The 15423-nt window shown below is 41.3% G+C and overlaps 1 protein-coding gene, 1 non-coding gene and 1 pseudogene across 6 annotated transcripts in view; 1 reads left to right on the forward strand and 2 right to left on the reverse strand.

Moving 5' to 3' along the window:
* The window catches only part of HADHB (hydroxyacyl-CoA dehydrogenase trifunctional multienzyme complex subunit beta), a 41980-nt gene extending 34999 nt beyond the window's left edge, over positions 1–6981 (forward strand). For all 5 annotated transcript variants that reach the window (XM_060645005.3, XM_060644990.3, XM_060644982.3 and 2 more), the window contains 7 exons: positions 160–281; positions 2573–2652; positions 2733–2780; positions 3372–3459; positions 3784–3858; positions 4258–4422; positions 6104–6981. In XM_060645005.3, the coding sequence (XP_060500988.1) occupies positions 160–281; positions 2573–2652; positions 2733–2780; positions 3372–3459; positions 3784–3858; positions 4258–4422; positions 6104–6139 (614 nt within the window). In that variant the 3' untranslated portion in view covers positions 6140–6981. The remainder of the gene's footprint in view (positions 1–159; positions 282–2572; positions 2653–2732; positions 2781–3371; positions 3460–3783; positions 3859–4257; positions 4423–6103) is intronic.
* Positions 6982–9032: 2051 nt separating this feature from the next.
* On the reverse strand, positions 9033–9913 carry LOC132674808 (FGFR1 oncogene partner 2-like; annotated as a pseudogene).
* Positions 9914–12301: 2388 nt separating this feature from the next.
* LOC132674809 (U6 spliceosomal RNA) lies at positions 12302–12408 on the reverse strand. Its single transcript, XR_009608623.1, has one exon. It is a non-coding gene; the product is annotated as a U6 spliceosomal RNA (small nuclear RNA).
* Positions 12409–15423: the final 3015 nt, after the last annotated feature.

Raw genomic sequence — 15423 nt, forward strand, 5'->3', positions numbered from 1 at the left:
AGATTCGATGACATCTTAATAACTGTAAAAGATTTTCTTTTTGGTAAATAGCTATGGTTTACATTTCACTTGTTCTTACAGTTTTTAAAACATATTTCTCTGGAGAAGATATATAAAGCTTGTACTTCTTTAGAGTTAAAAAGTTCATGTTTTTTTTAGGAAAAGATACAGTTACCAAAGATAATGGCATTCGTCCTTCGTCTCTGGAGCAGATGGCCAAACTAAAACCTGCATTCATCAAGCCCTATGGCACAGTGACGGCTGCAAATTCTTCTTTCCTGGTAACTATGTGTGCTCTATGTGTTTACCAGTGACTTTTATATCTGTGGCCTTTCAGTAGAAAAGCCTACAATAGATCTATTTATATGTATTATAAATAGAGGCGTAAACATCTAGTTATTCATTATAAAAATATTAAAATGGGGTTATTAAAAAAACAGAAAGAAGCCTAGTTTGAAGGCCTTCAGAGTCACCTAATCTAGCCACGATTCTGATACAAAAAGCTGTTCACTTCAGGCATTTAACCAGTCAGAAAACTCTGATTAGCTCTCCTAAGCACTGGGGGTAGAAAGGCCAGTGATGATAATGCCAGGAGAAGATGCGATGGAGGTTGTAAGCGCAGGCTAACAGAGAAGACGCGCACGGGAGGAGTCAGAGAGGCTCCGTAGAGGACGTAGCATCTGAGCAGCAAATCTTGAAGGAAGGGTACAAGCCAGTTCAAGAAGTGTAATAAATGCATTCTAGGCAAGGGGAACAGCAAAGAGGTATGAGAGCAAGGGTTTCTTTGGGGGAAAGCTTGGTTGGAGCATAGGATGTGAATTTGAGGAGTTGTATGAGATGTGGAAAGTAGGCAGAGAGTGTGACAAGTTATCTTTTAGCTCCCCTTGTTAGAAAATGTTGCTCTATACTGGCCCCCAGTTACATTACTATAAGCAATTTCTATAAGCGTTTTCCTATAAAACATAGAATAAGTATATCTACCCTCATTTCTTGGGGTGGTGGTTTTATTTATCAGCATATAGCTTCATATCCTTCCTTGTTTTTTGGCTCCTCCTTAACTAAACATCCCTTTGATTCTGTTTCTGCTCATAAGATGTGGTTTCTTTTCTCCTACCACCTTGGGGTATAGTCCTCTGGATAGAGTCTAGCTGGTCAGCATTTCTTTTACAACGTATCTTCCTTACCTGCACGTGATGTCCGGAAACCTGGGTACATGTTGACATGTTTGACCTTGTTAAGTGACTACTTAACGCCCACTCTTGGGCTAGGGGAGGGGTGCCTGGAATGGTTCCAGCAGGATGGTACGCCACCATCTTGTTAGGCGTGAGCGGTGAAGGACTGGTTAGATAATCATTTCCACAACCAAATTGAATGATAGGGCCACATGGGGTGGGCTATACTCTTGCCAGATCTGAACTTCCTTGATTACTTCTGGTGTGTGCTAAAGGGGCAGGTTTAGTCATTGGAAGTCAGAAATGCAAATCATCAGAGGCAGCACATCACAGATAGGTGGGCTTTGGGCGATGTGTTGATGCACCACATTCATTGTAACTTTGCACAATGGCACATTGAACATATTAATGTAATGTCCATAAACCATTATTATGTATGGTCACCGCTGTTTCCAGACCTTATGGCTCCTCTGTTGGTGGTAAGGTAGCTCCATCGTGACTTCAGGGTTACTAAGTTAAAATAATATCATAGAATGTGGTAGAAATTGTTCTTATGTTGCAAACTCCAAAGTAGTGGGTTTTGGATTTTTTTTTCTTTTTAATGTTTATTTCTGAGAGGAAGAGGGCAAGCAGGGGAGGGACAAAGAGAAAGGGAGACACAGAATCCGAAGCAGGCTCCAGCTGTCAGCACAGAGCCCAACGTGGGGCTCAAACTCATGAACCATGAGATCATGACCTGAGCTTAAGTTGAACACTTAAACGACTGAACCACCTAGGTGCCCCTGGATTTTTTTTTTTTTTTTTTTTTTTTGAGCTTTCTTTTAGTCATGGTATAAGGCTTTTTTTCAGTGGTAGCTCTTTGTCTCTCAACTTGATTTCTCAGTTGGTAAGAAGTATATGGGGTGTGTCCAGAGAGGAAAGACCATGGTTCTAATGTTCTCAGCTGCCTGCCTGTTTCTTTCATATCACCTCGAAGCCTGTGTTTCCTTCCACAGGCAGGAAACAAGTTCAGAAACAGTCCATAAAATGTAAAAATAAGTAAGTAAATGAGAGACTATTTTAATTCGTAAGATTTCTCATATTCTGTCAAAAGCAAAAATCTTTTGGCTTAAGTTTATTATGAATACATACTTCTAATGTTACCTATTCTCTTTGTCCATTTTGATAATGATGGTACTTTTTGACAGGTTTTTCTACCCTCTTCCTTAAAACAATGGGTCAGTGTGTGTATTTGGGTCGCCCATTAATTATGGATAAAATGAAAATAGTTTTGTTTTATAAAATCTCTGTATACAGTGTAATTAGTTGATAGATTCAGGAACACTACATAGAAAATGGTTGTACAGAGACTTCCAGAAAGGCTGAAGAATTTAACGTTATTGTTCTGCTTAACATTTCAGACTGATGGTGCATCTGCAATGCTGATAATGGCAGAGGAGAAAGCTCTGGCCATGGGTTATAAGCCAAAGGCATATTTGAGGTAAAGTAAATGTTCAAATAAATGGCCGCCTCGGTTTCTTTATTTTATTACTGGAGCTAACCCCTCTGTTTTTTACCTAGGGATTTTGTGTATGTGTCTCAGGATCCAAAAGATCAACTTTTACTTGGGTAGGTAACAGTGTAGAAATATCCTAGGACTATCATTAGAAGTATTTGATTACCCACATTTATTATATAGATTTTAAAGTACATTAAGTTCTGAGTTCATAATTGTTTTGTGTGTTGGATTCATAATCCTTTATGTTGGTATATTATTTTACAGTTTTGGATTTTTTTTCCTCTTTTTTGTATACATTTCTACATATATAATGTATTCTTTTTTCATTAAGGTGTCATAAGCATTTTTTCATATTGCTACATAGTCTTTATAATGGCCTTTTATGAAAGCCTCCTAGTGTTCAGACTGTCTTCCCATCCCTCACAGCTCTGTGTTTTTCTAATTCTTCACATTATTTGTTTGCCCTTCTCTTTCATAGTTTGTTTATTAGCTATATCCCTGACTCTAGAATGTAAACTTTGTAAGGACAGAGGCTATGTCTGTTTAAGTTCACTATTGTGTCCCCAATACTTAATATTTGTACAGAAGCAGTGCATGAGTGGAGGGCATTATAATACCTTATGTAAAACTCACCTTGGAGAATAAGGAGTTCTTAGGTTAAAAATTAAAGTTTTCACACATTACTTATTTTTTCTTTTTAGACCAACTTACGCTACTCCAAAAGTTCTGGAAAGGGCAGGATTAACAATGACTGATATCGATGCTTTTGAATTTCATGAAGCATTCTCAGTAAGTCACTTAAAAGATACATATCAAAGGACTGTAATCATAAAAAGTGTATTGTGTTGGGGAGATCCAAGTGTGTTTTATGATAGTGTTATAAAACACAAGTAGAGCTTTATATTTGAAATACTGACCTATACTGTTGGAAGGGGTGTTAAGTGGGGGGAATCCAGTCGTGCAGTTTTGAAGACATACCTTTTGCTGTGATCTCTTAGAGGCCCTTCAAAAGAAGCAAATGTTTCCTTAGGAAGATTTCACTGAAAACTGATGTAAAGATTTGCTCAACTTTAATGTCAAGGGACATTAATAACAAGGTCCTTTCCCTTGTAGGGTCAGATTTTGGCTAATTTTAAAGCCATGGATTCTGATTGGTTTGCACAAAATTACATGGGTAGAAAAACCAAGGTAAGTGATTAAAAGTATGCTTGAATTTCCAAAGCACAGTAATATTTGGGCTGTTAATAAAAATATGAAGGGGAAAGCAATTCCTTTTTATGAAGAATTTTTTATTTTATTAAATGTATTTATTTCTTAGTTGGAAAATAGTTCCTGAAATCTTTAGAAAAAATGAAAGTAAAATTCTATTTTGTCTTTTGTTCTTCCAGTTCTGGTGTTAGGAGAAGGTAAATAGACAGTGGCTTTCAGAATTGACCTAGAATTTCTTTCTTTACGATAAAGTAATACGTGACGTGTCTCAAGTTAGTCATTTTCTCCATCTCTGTTACCTTCCTCTTGCTAGGAGTCTGGCCTGATTCTTAATCTTAAGTAAACTCATCACATTTGTGTCGTTTTTGTGGGAGCCAGGTTGGGTCACCTCCTTTGGAGAAGTTTAACAACTGGGGTGGATCGCTGTCCCTGGGACACCCATTTGGAGCTACTGGCTGCCGGTTGGTCATGGCAGCTGCCAACAGATTACGGAAGGAGGGAGGCCAGTATGGCTTGGTGGCTGCCTGTGCCGCTGGAGGGCAGGTATGTCACAGCAGCTTCCGAGGTGCTTCTGGAAAGTCATTTTCTTGGAAACCAAACCAGCTCATTCCAAGCACGTTTCATTTGGTTCACTTTGAAACATCCTTAGAGCAGTATTTCTGATGACAGACAACTAAAAAAAAGCAGCCTATTTTGAGGGAGGAGGGTACAACTTTAATTCTTGATAGTACTTTGGAAGGAAGATAGTTTTTAAACTCGAGCTATTTCTATTCCTAAAATAATGTTTATATATATTTTTTAATTTTAAAAGGAACACATCCTCATTATGTTTCTATATACAAAAAGCGTGTAGGAAAAAATTAGAGCCAGGGCACCTGAGTGGTTCAGTCGGTTAAGCGTCTGACTCTTGGTTTCAGCTCAGGTCATGATCTCATGGTTTCGGGGGTTCAAGCCCCACATCGGCCTCTGTGCTGAGTGCGAAGAGGGATTCTCTCTCTACTTCTCTCTCTGCTCCTCCCCCAGTTGCACTGTCTCGGTCTTAAACTTAAAAAAAAATATTTTTTTTGATAAAATTTTACTCATTTATCTAGTCACCCTGAGGTCATATTTATAAAATCTCTCTGAAAAGTAAATTATCTTTCCTGAAAACTGAATTATACCTTAATTGGAAAATTAATTTACTGCTGGATAACATTGCTGTTTATTTGGGGGGAATTTGTTATTCTACAGATTTCTTTCATTGGCCTTACTTGCATTACAGACACAACTTCCTACCTGCTACATATGGCATTTCACTCTGGGACTAAAATCCAAAAGGAGGGCTGATTGTAATCTTTCTGTCCCCAGTCCTGAGGGAAACAGATCTGGTTTTCTTCCAGATTACAGAAACTTTCTGTTGCTGATCAAGATAAATAATAAGCTATATAAAAGTTTAAACATCTTGCATTTAAAAGCCTTTATTTATGATCTGTCTCAGAAACTGAAGAAACAAGGGGTCAGTTATTTGTAGGCTGGAGTATTTCAGACTTCATGATGAAAAGCACTTTTCAGTCTGTGTACCTTTGTCCAGAGGAAACCATAGTCAGGACTGGAGCCCCCCCTCCCATCTTTCTGTGCCAGGCTTAACTGAGGGAGATAACGAGGGCACAGTATCGTGCGGAGTGGGCAGCCCACGTGGGTTAGGGTCTTGTGGTTTCCAGTGTGTGCTCCCTGGTTGTTCACCTAGCACACAGAGTAAAACCCAATACGGGATGCTTTTGTGGATGAATGAAGAATACCACCCAGTACCTTTCTTCTAGAAGTTTACAGTCTGGTGAAGGCGAGAGGAGATGATTAAAAAGTAGATTAAACTTGGCATTGTTTCATCAAGAGCCAAATAAGTGATACAAATGTGACTGGGAGACCAGAGGAGGAATCCCGCATTGTGGATATAGAGTAGAGTGTCTCAGCGTTGTCTCTATTAACATTTGGGGCCAGATAATTATTTGTTATGGGGGGGTTGTGTTCCGTGTTGTAGGATGTTTAGCGGGATCTCTACCCACTAGATGCCAGTGGCAACACTCCCCTTGCCCATACACACACAAGATCACACAGTGTTTGAAAGGCAGGCCCAGGATCGGACTCCAAAGCCCGTACTTTTCCCATTGTTCCCTTTTGCCTCAGGACTGGCTGGATTCATTGCCTTCCGTTGCTCTAATGGAGCTCTTTTTTTTCTCCTTTACAGGGCCATGCGATGATAGTGGAAGCTTATCCAAAATAATAAAGGAGAGGTGACCTGGAGTTTCTGCGCAACACTCGCACTAGGCAATGCCATTCCAATGCATTACTAACAGACATCCTTAGTTCCTGTCTCCTCTTAGGAAAAGACAATTTGTGGCCTTCTGTTCAATACTTTGCAATTAAGCCTTGCTAGTATGCTGAGCTTTCCAGTAATCACGGCTTACTACTCTTTCAGGGATTTCTTAATCAGCAGAATCTCTCAGTGTTATGTTTAAACAGTTGTTTGGGGGCTCTATTTTCATTAAATACTTAAATGAGTGGTTGCAGTTCAGGAGAGATTTGGAATCATCTTTGTAACATTTGCAAAGTATACTCCTTCCTATTTGTGACCTAAAGATGCGTGTTTTCTATAAAATACAAACCAATGTGCCTAAAGAAACTTAATTATGGAAAGGTAATTCAGAGTTTAAATGTCACTGAAAACTTACAGTAAATGTTTAGATATATAAGTACCCTGTTACACTTAATAAAGTGAGGGAATATTGAAGAACTGTTTGCCTTAGTTTTTACCAGAGGTAAAGGGTGGTTCCCTTGGCTTGGGGGCAGATTTTGCCTTTAATTACTCATTTGTAACTTCTAGCCATTTTAGTCAGTCATGTGGCTGCTAGGGGTATAAAGAGGGTCCTGCGTTAGAATAATACCTTTTTGGGGCTCCTGGGTGGCTCATTCGGTTGAGCATCCGACTTCCGCTCAGGTCACGATCCCACGGTTCGTTGGGTTCGAGCCCCGAGTTGGGCTCTGTGCTGACAGCTCAGACCCTGGAGGCTGCTTCTGATTCTGTGTCTCCCTCTCTCTCTGCCCCTCCCCTGCTCATGCTCTGTCTCTCAAAAATAAATAAATGTTAAAAAAAAAACAACAACAAAAAAAACATTTAAAATAACACTTTTTTCCCCATTGCTCCTTGGGGGTAAATTTGTTTCACTGTTTGGAGATGTCTCTGCCAGGATTTAAGTCAAGTGTAAAGAAATTTTGTAAATAAAAACATTAAAAACCTTTTTAAAAAAAGGGGTGCCTGGGGGGCTCAGTTAGTTAAGTGTCCGACTTTGGCTCAAGTGATGGTCTCACAGTTCATGGGTTTGAGCCCCACGCTGGGCTCTGCTGACAGCTCCAGGCTGGAACCTGCTGCGGATTCTGCCTCCTCCTCTGTCTCTGCCGCCCCTCCCCCCCGCCTGCCTGCCGTTTGCGCTCTCTCTCAAAAATAAACCTTAAAAAAAAAAAATTGCCTGTGTTGAAATAAGAACTTTTGTTTATGTGACAGAATGGAAAGACAAACCACAAAAGGGACAAAGATACAGATACATCCTACAAAGGAGATACATCTCTCTCTCTCTCTCACGATCTATGTCACCCTGATATAGATCTGTCTTTCAAGGGATCCAGGTTCTATGAAGAATTCCCGTACATCAGAAAGAAGAAAGATGACTTACAAAATAATGGGCAAAAGATATGAACCAGCATTTTTTAGAAAATAATGTAGAAATGGAGAATAAACATGAAAAGAGGCTCATTAGTAATGAAAAATCAAATTAGGATCACAATGAGCTATTCTTTTATACCCATCAGGAAAAATGAAGACTCAATACCAGGTGTTGATGAGGATGTGGAACAATAGGAACTATGACACACTGCTGGTGAGAATACAGATTGATATGAACCACTTGGAAAACAGCTTGGCATCTTGCACATTTGAATAGGACACACGGTCTGTGACCCAGCACAGGAATGCCAGGAGACGCGTGCAAGAGAGTGCATAGCACCATTGCTCTTTAATAGCAAAATATTGTAAATAACAAATGTTCATTGACAGGACAGGTTCAAAAACAGGCAAAACTTAAGTCTGTTTCTGAGAGGCCTACATATGAGATAAAAATGTTTTCTAAAACAGTTAAGGGAAGGGAAAAGAGGTCTTTCATACAGAAGAATTCCAAATAATGCGTGTAGACTCCGTGCTCCAGGAAGTAGGACACGTCCGTCCTCGGTTGAGTGTGGGCTGGACTTCATGTCTCAACTCCAGCAAATAGAGTATGAGAAGGGAAAACAAGGCATCTTTACAGTGGAGAAACATGGCAAGCACTAATTTTACTAAGTGACCAAGCTTAACAGTGCTGGCATGTAGATACCACATACTTCCGGCATAATGTGATCAAAGGGGCACTTCGCTTCAGGGGTATTCTTTCCAAATACCCATTAGCCCAGTTGGGTCATAAAAAAAAAAAACACGCAACACAAACTGAGGGACATCTACACAGAATGTGTTCAAAACTATCAAGTTCACAAAAAATAAGAATACAGAGAAACTCAGACCAGAGGAAGCTAAGGAGACATGACAAACGTACTATGGTATCATGGGTTGGATTTGAAACAGAAAAAGGACATTAGTGGAAAGATCTGGAAATAATGGTGTTTTGTTTTTTACCGTTTTATCCTCTTTAATCCTATAATCACAAAATAAAAGTTTAGATTTCAGTTGATGTTCAAGTCCATTTCTATTTCTAGTGGCTTTTAAAAATTTACATACTAGATATATATTTTGTAAAACATCAAATGAATACTTATAGGTGCGCCTGGGTGGCTTAGTTGAGCAGCAGCTCTTGCCTCTGGCTCAGGTCATGACCCCAGGGTCGTAGGATTGAGCATTGGGCTCCACACTGAGTATGGAGCCTACGTAGGATTCTCTCTCTTTCTCTCTCTCTCCCCCTCCCTCCCTCCCTCCCTCTGCCACTCTTTTCTGCTCACTTGCATTTTCTCTCTCTGTCTCTAAAATAGTAAAAAAGAAAATGTCATTGCCAATCCACTGTACGTACTATAGGGAAAAAAAAAGCATACCTTGAGATTGATTTTTCTGTTAACTCATTCACTTTAGTAGACCAGTCCCAGTGACCATCTGAAGTATATGAAACTCAAAGACTTACAGGCTCTTCAGCTCTTCCTCAGACTCTGGTTGCTTCTGGTCACTAATACTGTCAAAGATGGACTTTCAGACACATCTTTCCTAAGGTTCAAAAATGGCACCTGGGTGGCTCAGTCGGTTAAGCCTCTGACTCTTGATTAAGGCTCAGGTCATGATCTCACAGTTCGTGGGCTCAAGCCCTGAGTTGGGATTCTCTCCCTTTCTGCCCCTCCCCCGCTCATGCACACGTGCACTCCTGTGAAGGATCTCTCTCAAGCCTTTGTTTTCTTGTTCAAGTTGAAATATGTGTTCCAGTACCTTGCACCCCTGTTGCTTATCAGTTTCAATGGCTTTCCTCATTACTGCCGTCATTTCCGTTATCTGATCAACATGCAGTTGGAATTTCTGATTTGCTTCCAAGTGCCTCCTCTCCGGTCCATGTTGAGATGTTTCAAAGATGTGTCAGGATGCATCAAGGAAGACTCCAGAGCTGTTACAACAATCCATGTCAGTCTGGGAGTGCTGCTCTTTTGACTTCATCATTATATCCAGATCATCTTTTTTGCTAGCCGTTAGCAGTCTATGGATGTTCTTCCAGGGATGTATGCAATTCTTTGTTCTTTGGTTGTACTTCTCTGATTTGCCTGCTTTCTTGCTGGATTCCCATAACCAACGCGGACTGTGGCCGATGTCTTGCAACTTCGTTAAGCTCTCGAATTTCTTCCTGATCCTGCTCATCACGTCTGCTCACTTGTTGAGAGCGGTGGTTTGCTCGGTCGGAGATTCTGCTGCGTCATCATGATCTCTCAGTCTTTCAGCAAGCGCATCAGCATCAGTGAGTGCCTTGTCAGTTGTGCAACTCATTTCTAAAGGAGTATTCTGGTCTCCCTCCCCTGCAGCCATCAGCTGTGGTGTTAGGACTCAAAGCCTCTGCTAACTGGGGCCCACGCGCCCAAGGGAAGAGACTCCTCTCGCCTGTTCAGCTTCTTCAGCGAGCAGACGCAGAACCCAGCAGAGGCAGCCAGTGGAGGGGCGGCTGGAGGGGGCAGCAGGGCTGAGCCCCATCACTGGCCCAAGGAGAACCTTCTGGAGATAAGTTGGTTTTTGTTTAAGCCCAGAAATAAATCTGATGTGGTCCAATGATTTTTGGCAAGAGTGCTAAGACCGTTTAATGGAGAAAGGACAGTCTTGTCCGCAAATGGTGTTGGGAAAATGGGCCACCTGCAAAAGAATGAAAGTTGGACCCTTACCTTACACCATGTACAAAAATTAACTCAAAGTGGATCGAAGACCTAAACATAAGAGCTAAATTGATAAACTTCTTAGAAGAAAACAGGAAAAGCTACATGACATTAGATTTGGCAATACTTTCTTGGCCGTGACACCAAAAACACTGGCAACAACAACAACTAAATAGGTTGGACTTCATCAAAATTAAAAATTTCTGTGCATCAAAGGGCAACCTATTGGAGAAAATATTTGCAAGTCATATATCTGATAATATCCAGAACATACAAAGAACTCTTACAACTCAACAACCAAGAAATAACCCAGTTTAAAAATGGGCAAAGGATTGGGGCGCCTGGGTGGCTCAGTCGGTTGAGCGGCCGACTTCAGCTCAGGTCATGATCTCGCGGTCCGTGAGGGCTGTGAGTTCAAGCCCCGCGTCGGGCTCTGTGCTGACAGCTCAGAGCCTGGAGCCTGTTTCAGATTCTGTGTCTCCCTCTCTCTGACCCTCCCCTGTTCATGCTCTGTCTCTCTCTGTCTCAAAAAAATAAATATTAAAAAAAAAATGGGCAAAGGATTTAAATAGGCGTTTCTCTAAAAAATATATACAGATGACCAATAAGCACATGAAAAGATGTTCAATATCACTAGCCAACTAGTTCAACATCATTAATCAAAACTACACCGAGATACCACCTCACATCCATCAGGATATCTGTTATCAAAAAAACCAGAAAATAGGGGCACCTGGGTGGCTCAGTCTATTGAGCATCTGGCTTCGGCTCAGGTTATGATCTTGTAGTTTGTGAGTTCAAGCCCCGCGTCGGGCTCTGTGCTGACAGGTCAGAGCCTAGAGCCTGCTTCTGAATCTGTGTCTCCCTCTGTGCCCCTTCCCTGCTCGCTCGCTCGCTTGCTCTCTCTCTCAAAAATAAATAATATTCAAAAAAAAAAAAAAAAAACACAGAAAATAGCACACGGTGGTGAGGATGTAAGAGAAACCAGAGCCTTTGTACGCTGTTGGTGGGAATATAAAATGGTCCAGCTGCTATGGGAAACAGTATGATCGTTCCTCAAAAGATTAAAAATAGAATTATTATATGATCTAGCAACTCCATGTCTAGGTACGTACCCCAAAGAATTGAAAGCAGGGATTTGTGCACCCACATTCATCGTGGCATTATTCACAATAGCCAATAGGGGAAAGCGACCCGAATGTGCATTGACAGCTGAATGTGTGTATACACACGGTAGAGTACTATGCAGCCTTAAAAAGGGAGGCAATCCTGTCACGTGCTACAACATGGATGAACCTTAAGTGAAATAAACCAGTCACAAAAGGACAAACACTGTATGGTTGTACTTATATAAGGTATACAAAATAGTCACCTTCGTTGAGACAGGAAGTAGAATGGTGGTTACCAGGGACTGGAGTGGGGGGAATGGGGAGTTGCCGAATAGGTATAGAGTTTCAGTTTTGAAAGATGAGTTCTGGAGATTGGTCGCACAGCACTGTGAACGTACCTTCCACTATGCAACTGTACGCTTGGTTAAAGTGGTAAATTTTCCGCGTTTCACCACAAAAAAATTTTCTTAGTGTTACGTTGATCACATTCAGAGTAGAAGTTACCTCTGGGCGGGAGGCAGTGGGATCGGATTGGAGAGGGCTTTCGTGGCGTCTCTGAAGTTCTAGGTCTGCAGTTAGGTCACGTTCACCCAACTTTACGTAAGTTACATGCTATTTCTAAACATTCTTTTTTTTATATTAAATATAATGTATTGTCAGATTGGTTCCCATACAACACCCAGTGCTCATCCCAACAGGTGCCCTCCTCAGTGCGCATCACCCACTTTCCCCTCTCCCCACCCCCGCACCCACCCTCAGTTTGTTCTCAGTGTTTAAGAGTCTCTTATGGTTTGCCTCCCTCCCTCTCTGTAACTTTTTTTCGCCCTTCCCCTCCCCCATGGTCTTCTGTTGAGTTTCTCAGGATCCACATATGAGTGAAAACATATGGTATCTGTCTTTCTAAAAATCTGGAACACTGCACGAATTTGTGTGTTCTCCTTGCACAGGGGCCATGCTAATCTTCTCTGTATGGTTTCAATTTTAGTATATGTGCTGCCAAAGCGAGCACTGTTTCTAAACATTCTATGCCTAAGAGAAACAGCGATTTTCGGTAGTGTGACTGCTACAAAAGACGACCCTTGGCTGTCATGGTTACAGATGCCTCCATCTAAAGTACACATTGCTGGGGCACCTGGGTGGCTCAGTCGGTTAAGCGTCTGACTTTGGCTCAGGTCATGATCTCACAGTTCGTGAATTCGAGCCCTGCATCGGGCTCTGTGCTGACAGCTTAGAGACTGGAGCCTGCCTCAAATTCTATGTCTCTCTCTGCTCCTCCCCTACTCACGCTCTGTCTCTCTCTCCTTCAAAAGTAAATAATAACATTAAAAAAAAAAATAAAGTACACATTGTTATTTGCTCTCAGGTACCTCAAACTGGTTACGCTATTTTTTTAATGTTTATTCATTTTTGAGAGACAGGGAGAGAGTACAAGTGGAGGAGAGACAAAGAGTGGGGGACAGAGGATCCAAAGCGGGCTCTGCCCCGACAGCAGACAGCCCGATGTAGGCGGGGCCGAAACTCACAAGCCGTTAGATCAGGACCTGAGCCAAAGTCAGATGCTCAACCCACTGAACCACCCAGGTGCCTGCCCCCCTCCCCCGTTATGCTCTTCTTAAAGATCCCAACTTAAGTGCCTCGCTTTTCATATAAAACTTTAATTAGACCCTTTGTTCCACCAAATAACCATTTGGGAGGAGAGCCTTGACTTGCCCTCATCTTTCATTCACACTTCAGAAGTGCACTTCCCCCCTGTGCTCCCCTCCCTCACCCGCCACCCCCCCCACCCCCCCCACCCCCCCCCCCCACAGGCCCTCCAGCTGTTTGCTTCTCATGGTCTCTGATTCTGAGCAAAAGTCCCTGTTCTTGCTGTGGTCTGTATAGTTCATTCATTCAATAAATACTTACTGAGTGCCTGTTACATGTTAAGCATATTTTAGATGCTGAAGCTACAGCAACCAGCAAACCAGACACATTCTTTGCACCTTTGCATCCATCTTTCCAGAGAGAGGAATCCTAATTCTCAGCCTATCTTCTCCCCCTACCCTTTCTCATTTACGTTTTAAATTTTTTCTCCAGGTCTCTCAAATTCCAGTCTCTCTCAAGGAATGAAAAGCAGCAGCAGAGTCTCCAGTCTTCTTCTGGGACTTAATGGATGACTCAGAGGTCCTCTGTCTGTGTCCGCTGTGGTTTATCTGGGACTCTGAACTGGTATGTTATGCTCTTTCAATGAAGAGGGATCATTGGTTGAGAGGAAATGGGAGAATGTGGGGATGAAGGACAAAAACACTGAGGAAAAATACTACTCTGGAAAGAAATGCATCATTGTGAAAGAGACCAAGCATTTAGACATGTTGGCAATGTTTGTGCCTGCCCTAAACTCAACCGGGAGCCCCTTTCCCCCTCCACGCTTAGGGAACTGCCAGCGATCAGACAGAATTGATTCCCAAAACAGAAGTCCAAGCTTCCTCGAGAACCTCTAATGTAGTCCACCCTTCTGTACAAATCTAAATTCCAGGGGGTATTTTGTTTATGGGTTTGTTTTTTGTTGTTGTTGTTGTTGTTTTTTTTTTTTTGCTTGACAAGTTTCTATTTTTAAATATGCAAAATGTCCAGAAGAACTCTTTCAAAATAACATTTTTTCTACCATAGAAACACATGCTCGTTGTAAAAAATAATTCAAATAATATTTACAGAGCAAGAAAAAAGTGAAAAATCAAGTAGCAAGATACTGTTAATATTTTGATATCTCTCTTTTTCAGTGCACACATATTTGGACACAAAGGGACCCAATTTTGGTACGGACCAAAATTGGCTGGTATCATGCTATTCTGGAACCCTTTTGTCTTACTTAGCTGTAGAGCCTAAACATTTTCCCGTATCAGTAGGTGTAGCTATACGTCGTCACTTTAAATGACCACATAGCACTCCTTTGGTAGATATATCCTCATTGGTTTTACCAAGTGCGCTTTGTGGAGGATATAAACACACTGGAACGCACATCCTTGGTACATTCATCTGCTCACTTGTCTGCTTATTTCTTTAGGCCGTCTTTTTAGAAATGGAATTTAGAAATGAAATCTTTACTTTTTTATATTTACCTCCAGAACTTTCTTTTCAGTCCTTCTTTATGTGACAACCAAGGGAACGAAGGCTTAATGTCACTTCATTTGTCAATCCTAACGTGTGTTTTTAGCAGCAAAGCATGCATTGAGTGTGTCCGTCATTTGAGAAGGAAATATGAGAACGTATATTTCTACAGAAGCACACTCAGGGGTCTCTGCTGCTTTTAAAGCAAACGCGTATTATTTGAACTATTCACAAATCGTTTTATAACTTAAAAAATTAAGACTGTAAATATTAATGAAGTACAAGGGCAATTGAGACAGGACCCTGTGGCCAGGGAAACCAGCAGGCAAAGCCCTTGCTGTTTCAGTGGCTGCCCGCCTCCCGTGGGGGCTGGAACAGGTCCGAAGCATAGAACGGTTTGCAAGTGCCCTGCTGAGTTGGTATCTTCTATTTGAACGAAACAATTGAATCCATGTAGGGAACTATTTAGGCTGACGTCTGTACAATGAAAATACACAGATCCATGTTTATAAGAAAACTGTTTTCAAGAGCATATTCATTTCAACAGAAAGCATTCCCATTCCATTTTATAAAAATAGCCATGACTTTTGTAATTTAACAAAGGCTCATTCATAAGAATTTTTTTCCATTTCTCTAGTTGAAAAATTCTTGAGAACCCTCCCATCATCTTGTGGATTCCACGAGTTAATTCAATTAGATGTCTTGGTATCCTCTCAAGGCTTTAAAAAAAAACTTTTTTTCTTCTCCATATCTGGTCTTAGCTTGAGCCGGTCACATTTATCGATTGATTGATTTGTTAGTTTATGTTTTTGTTTACCTTTTGAGAGAAAGAGAGCAGGGGAGGGGCAGAGAGAGAGGGAGACACAGAATCCCAAGCAGGCTTTTTTGCACTGTCAGCGCAGAGTCTGATGTGAGGCTCGAACTCATGAACCGCGAG

This window comes from Panthera onca, chromosome A3 (genome assembly GCF_046562875.1).
Source record: "Panthera onca isolate mPanOnc1 chromosome A3, mPanOnc1 haplotype 2, whole genome shotgun sequence".
NCBI classification, from domain to species: Eukaryota; Metazoa; Chordata; class Mammalia; order Carnivora; family Felidae; genus Panthera; species Panthera onca.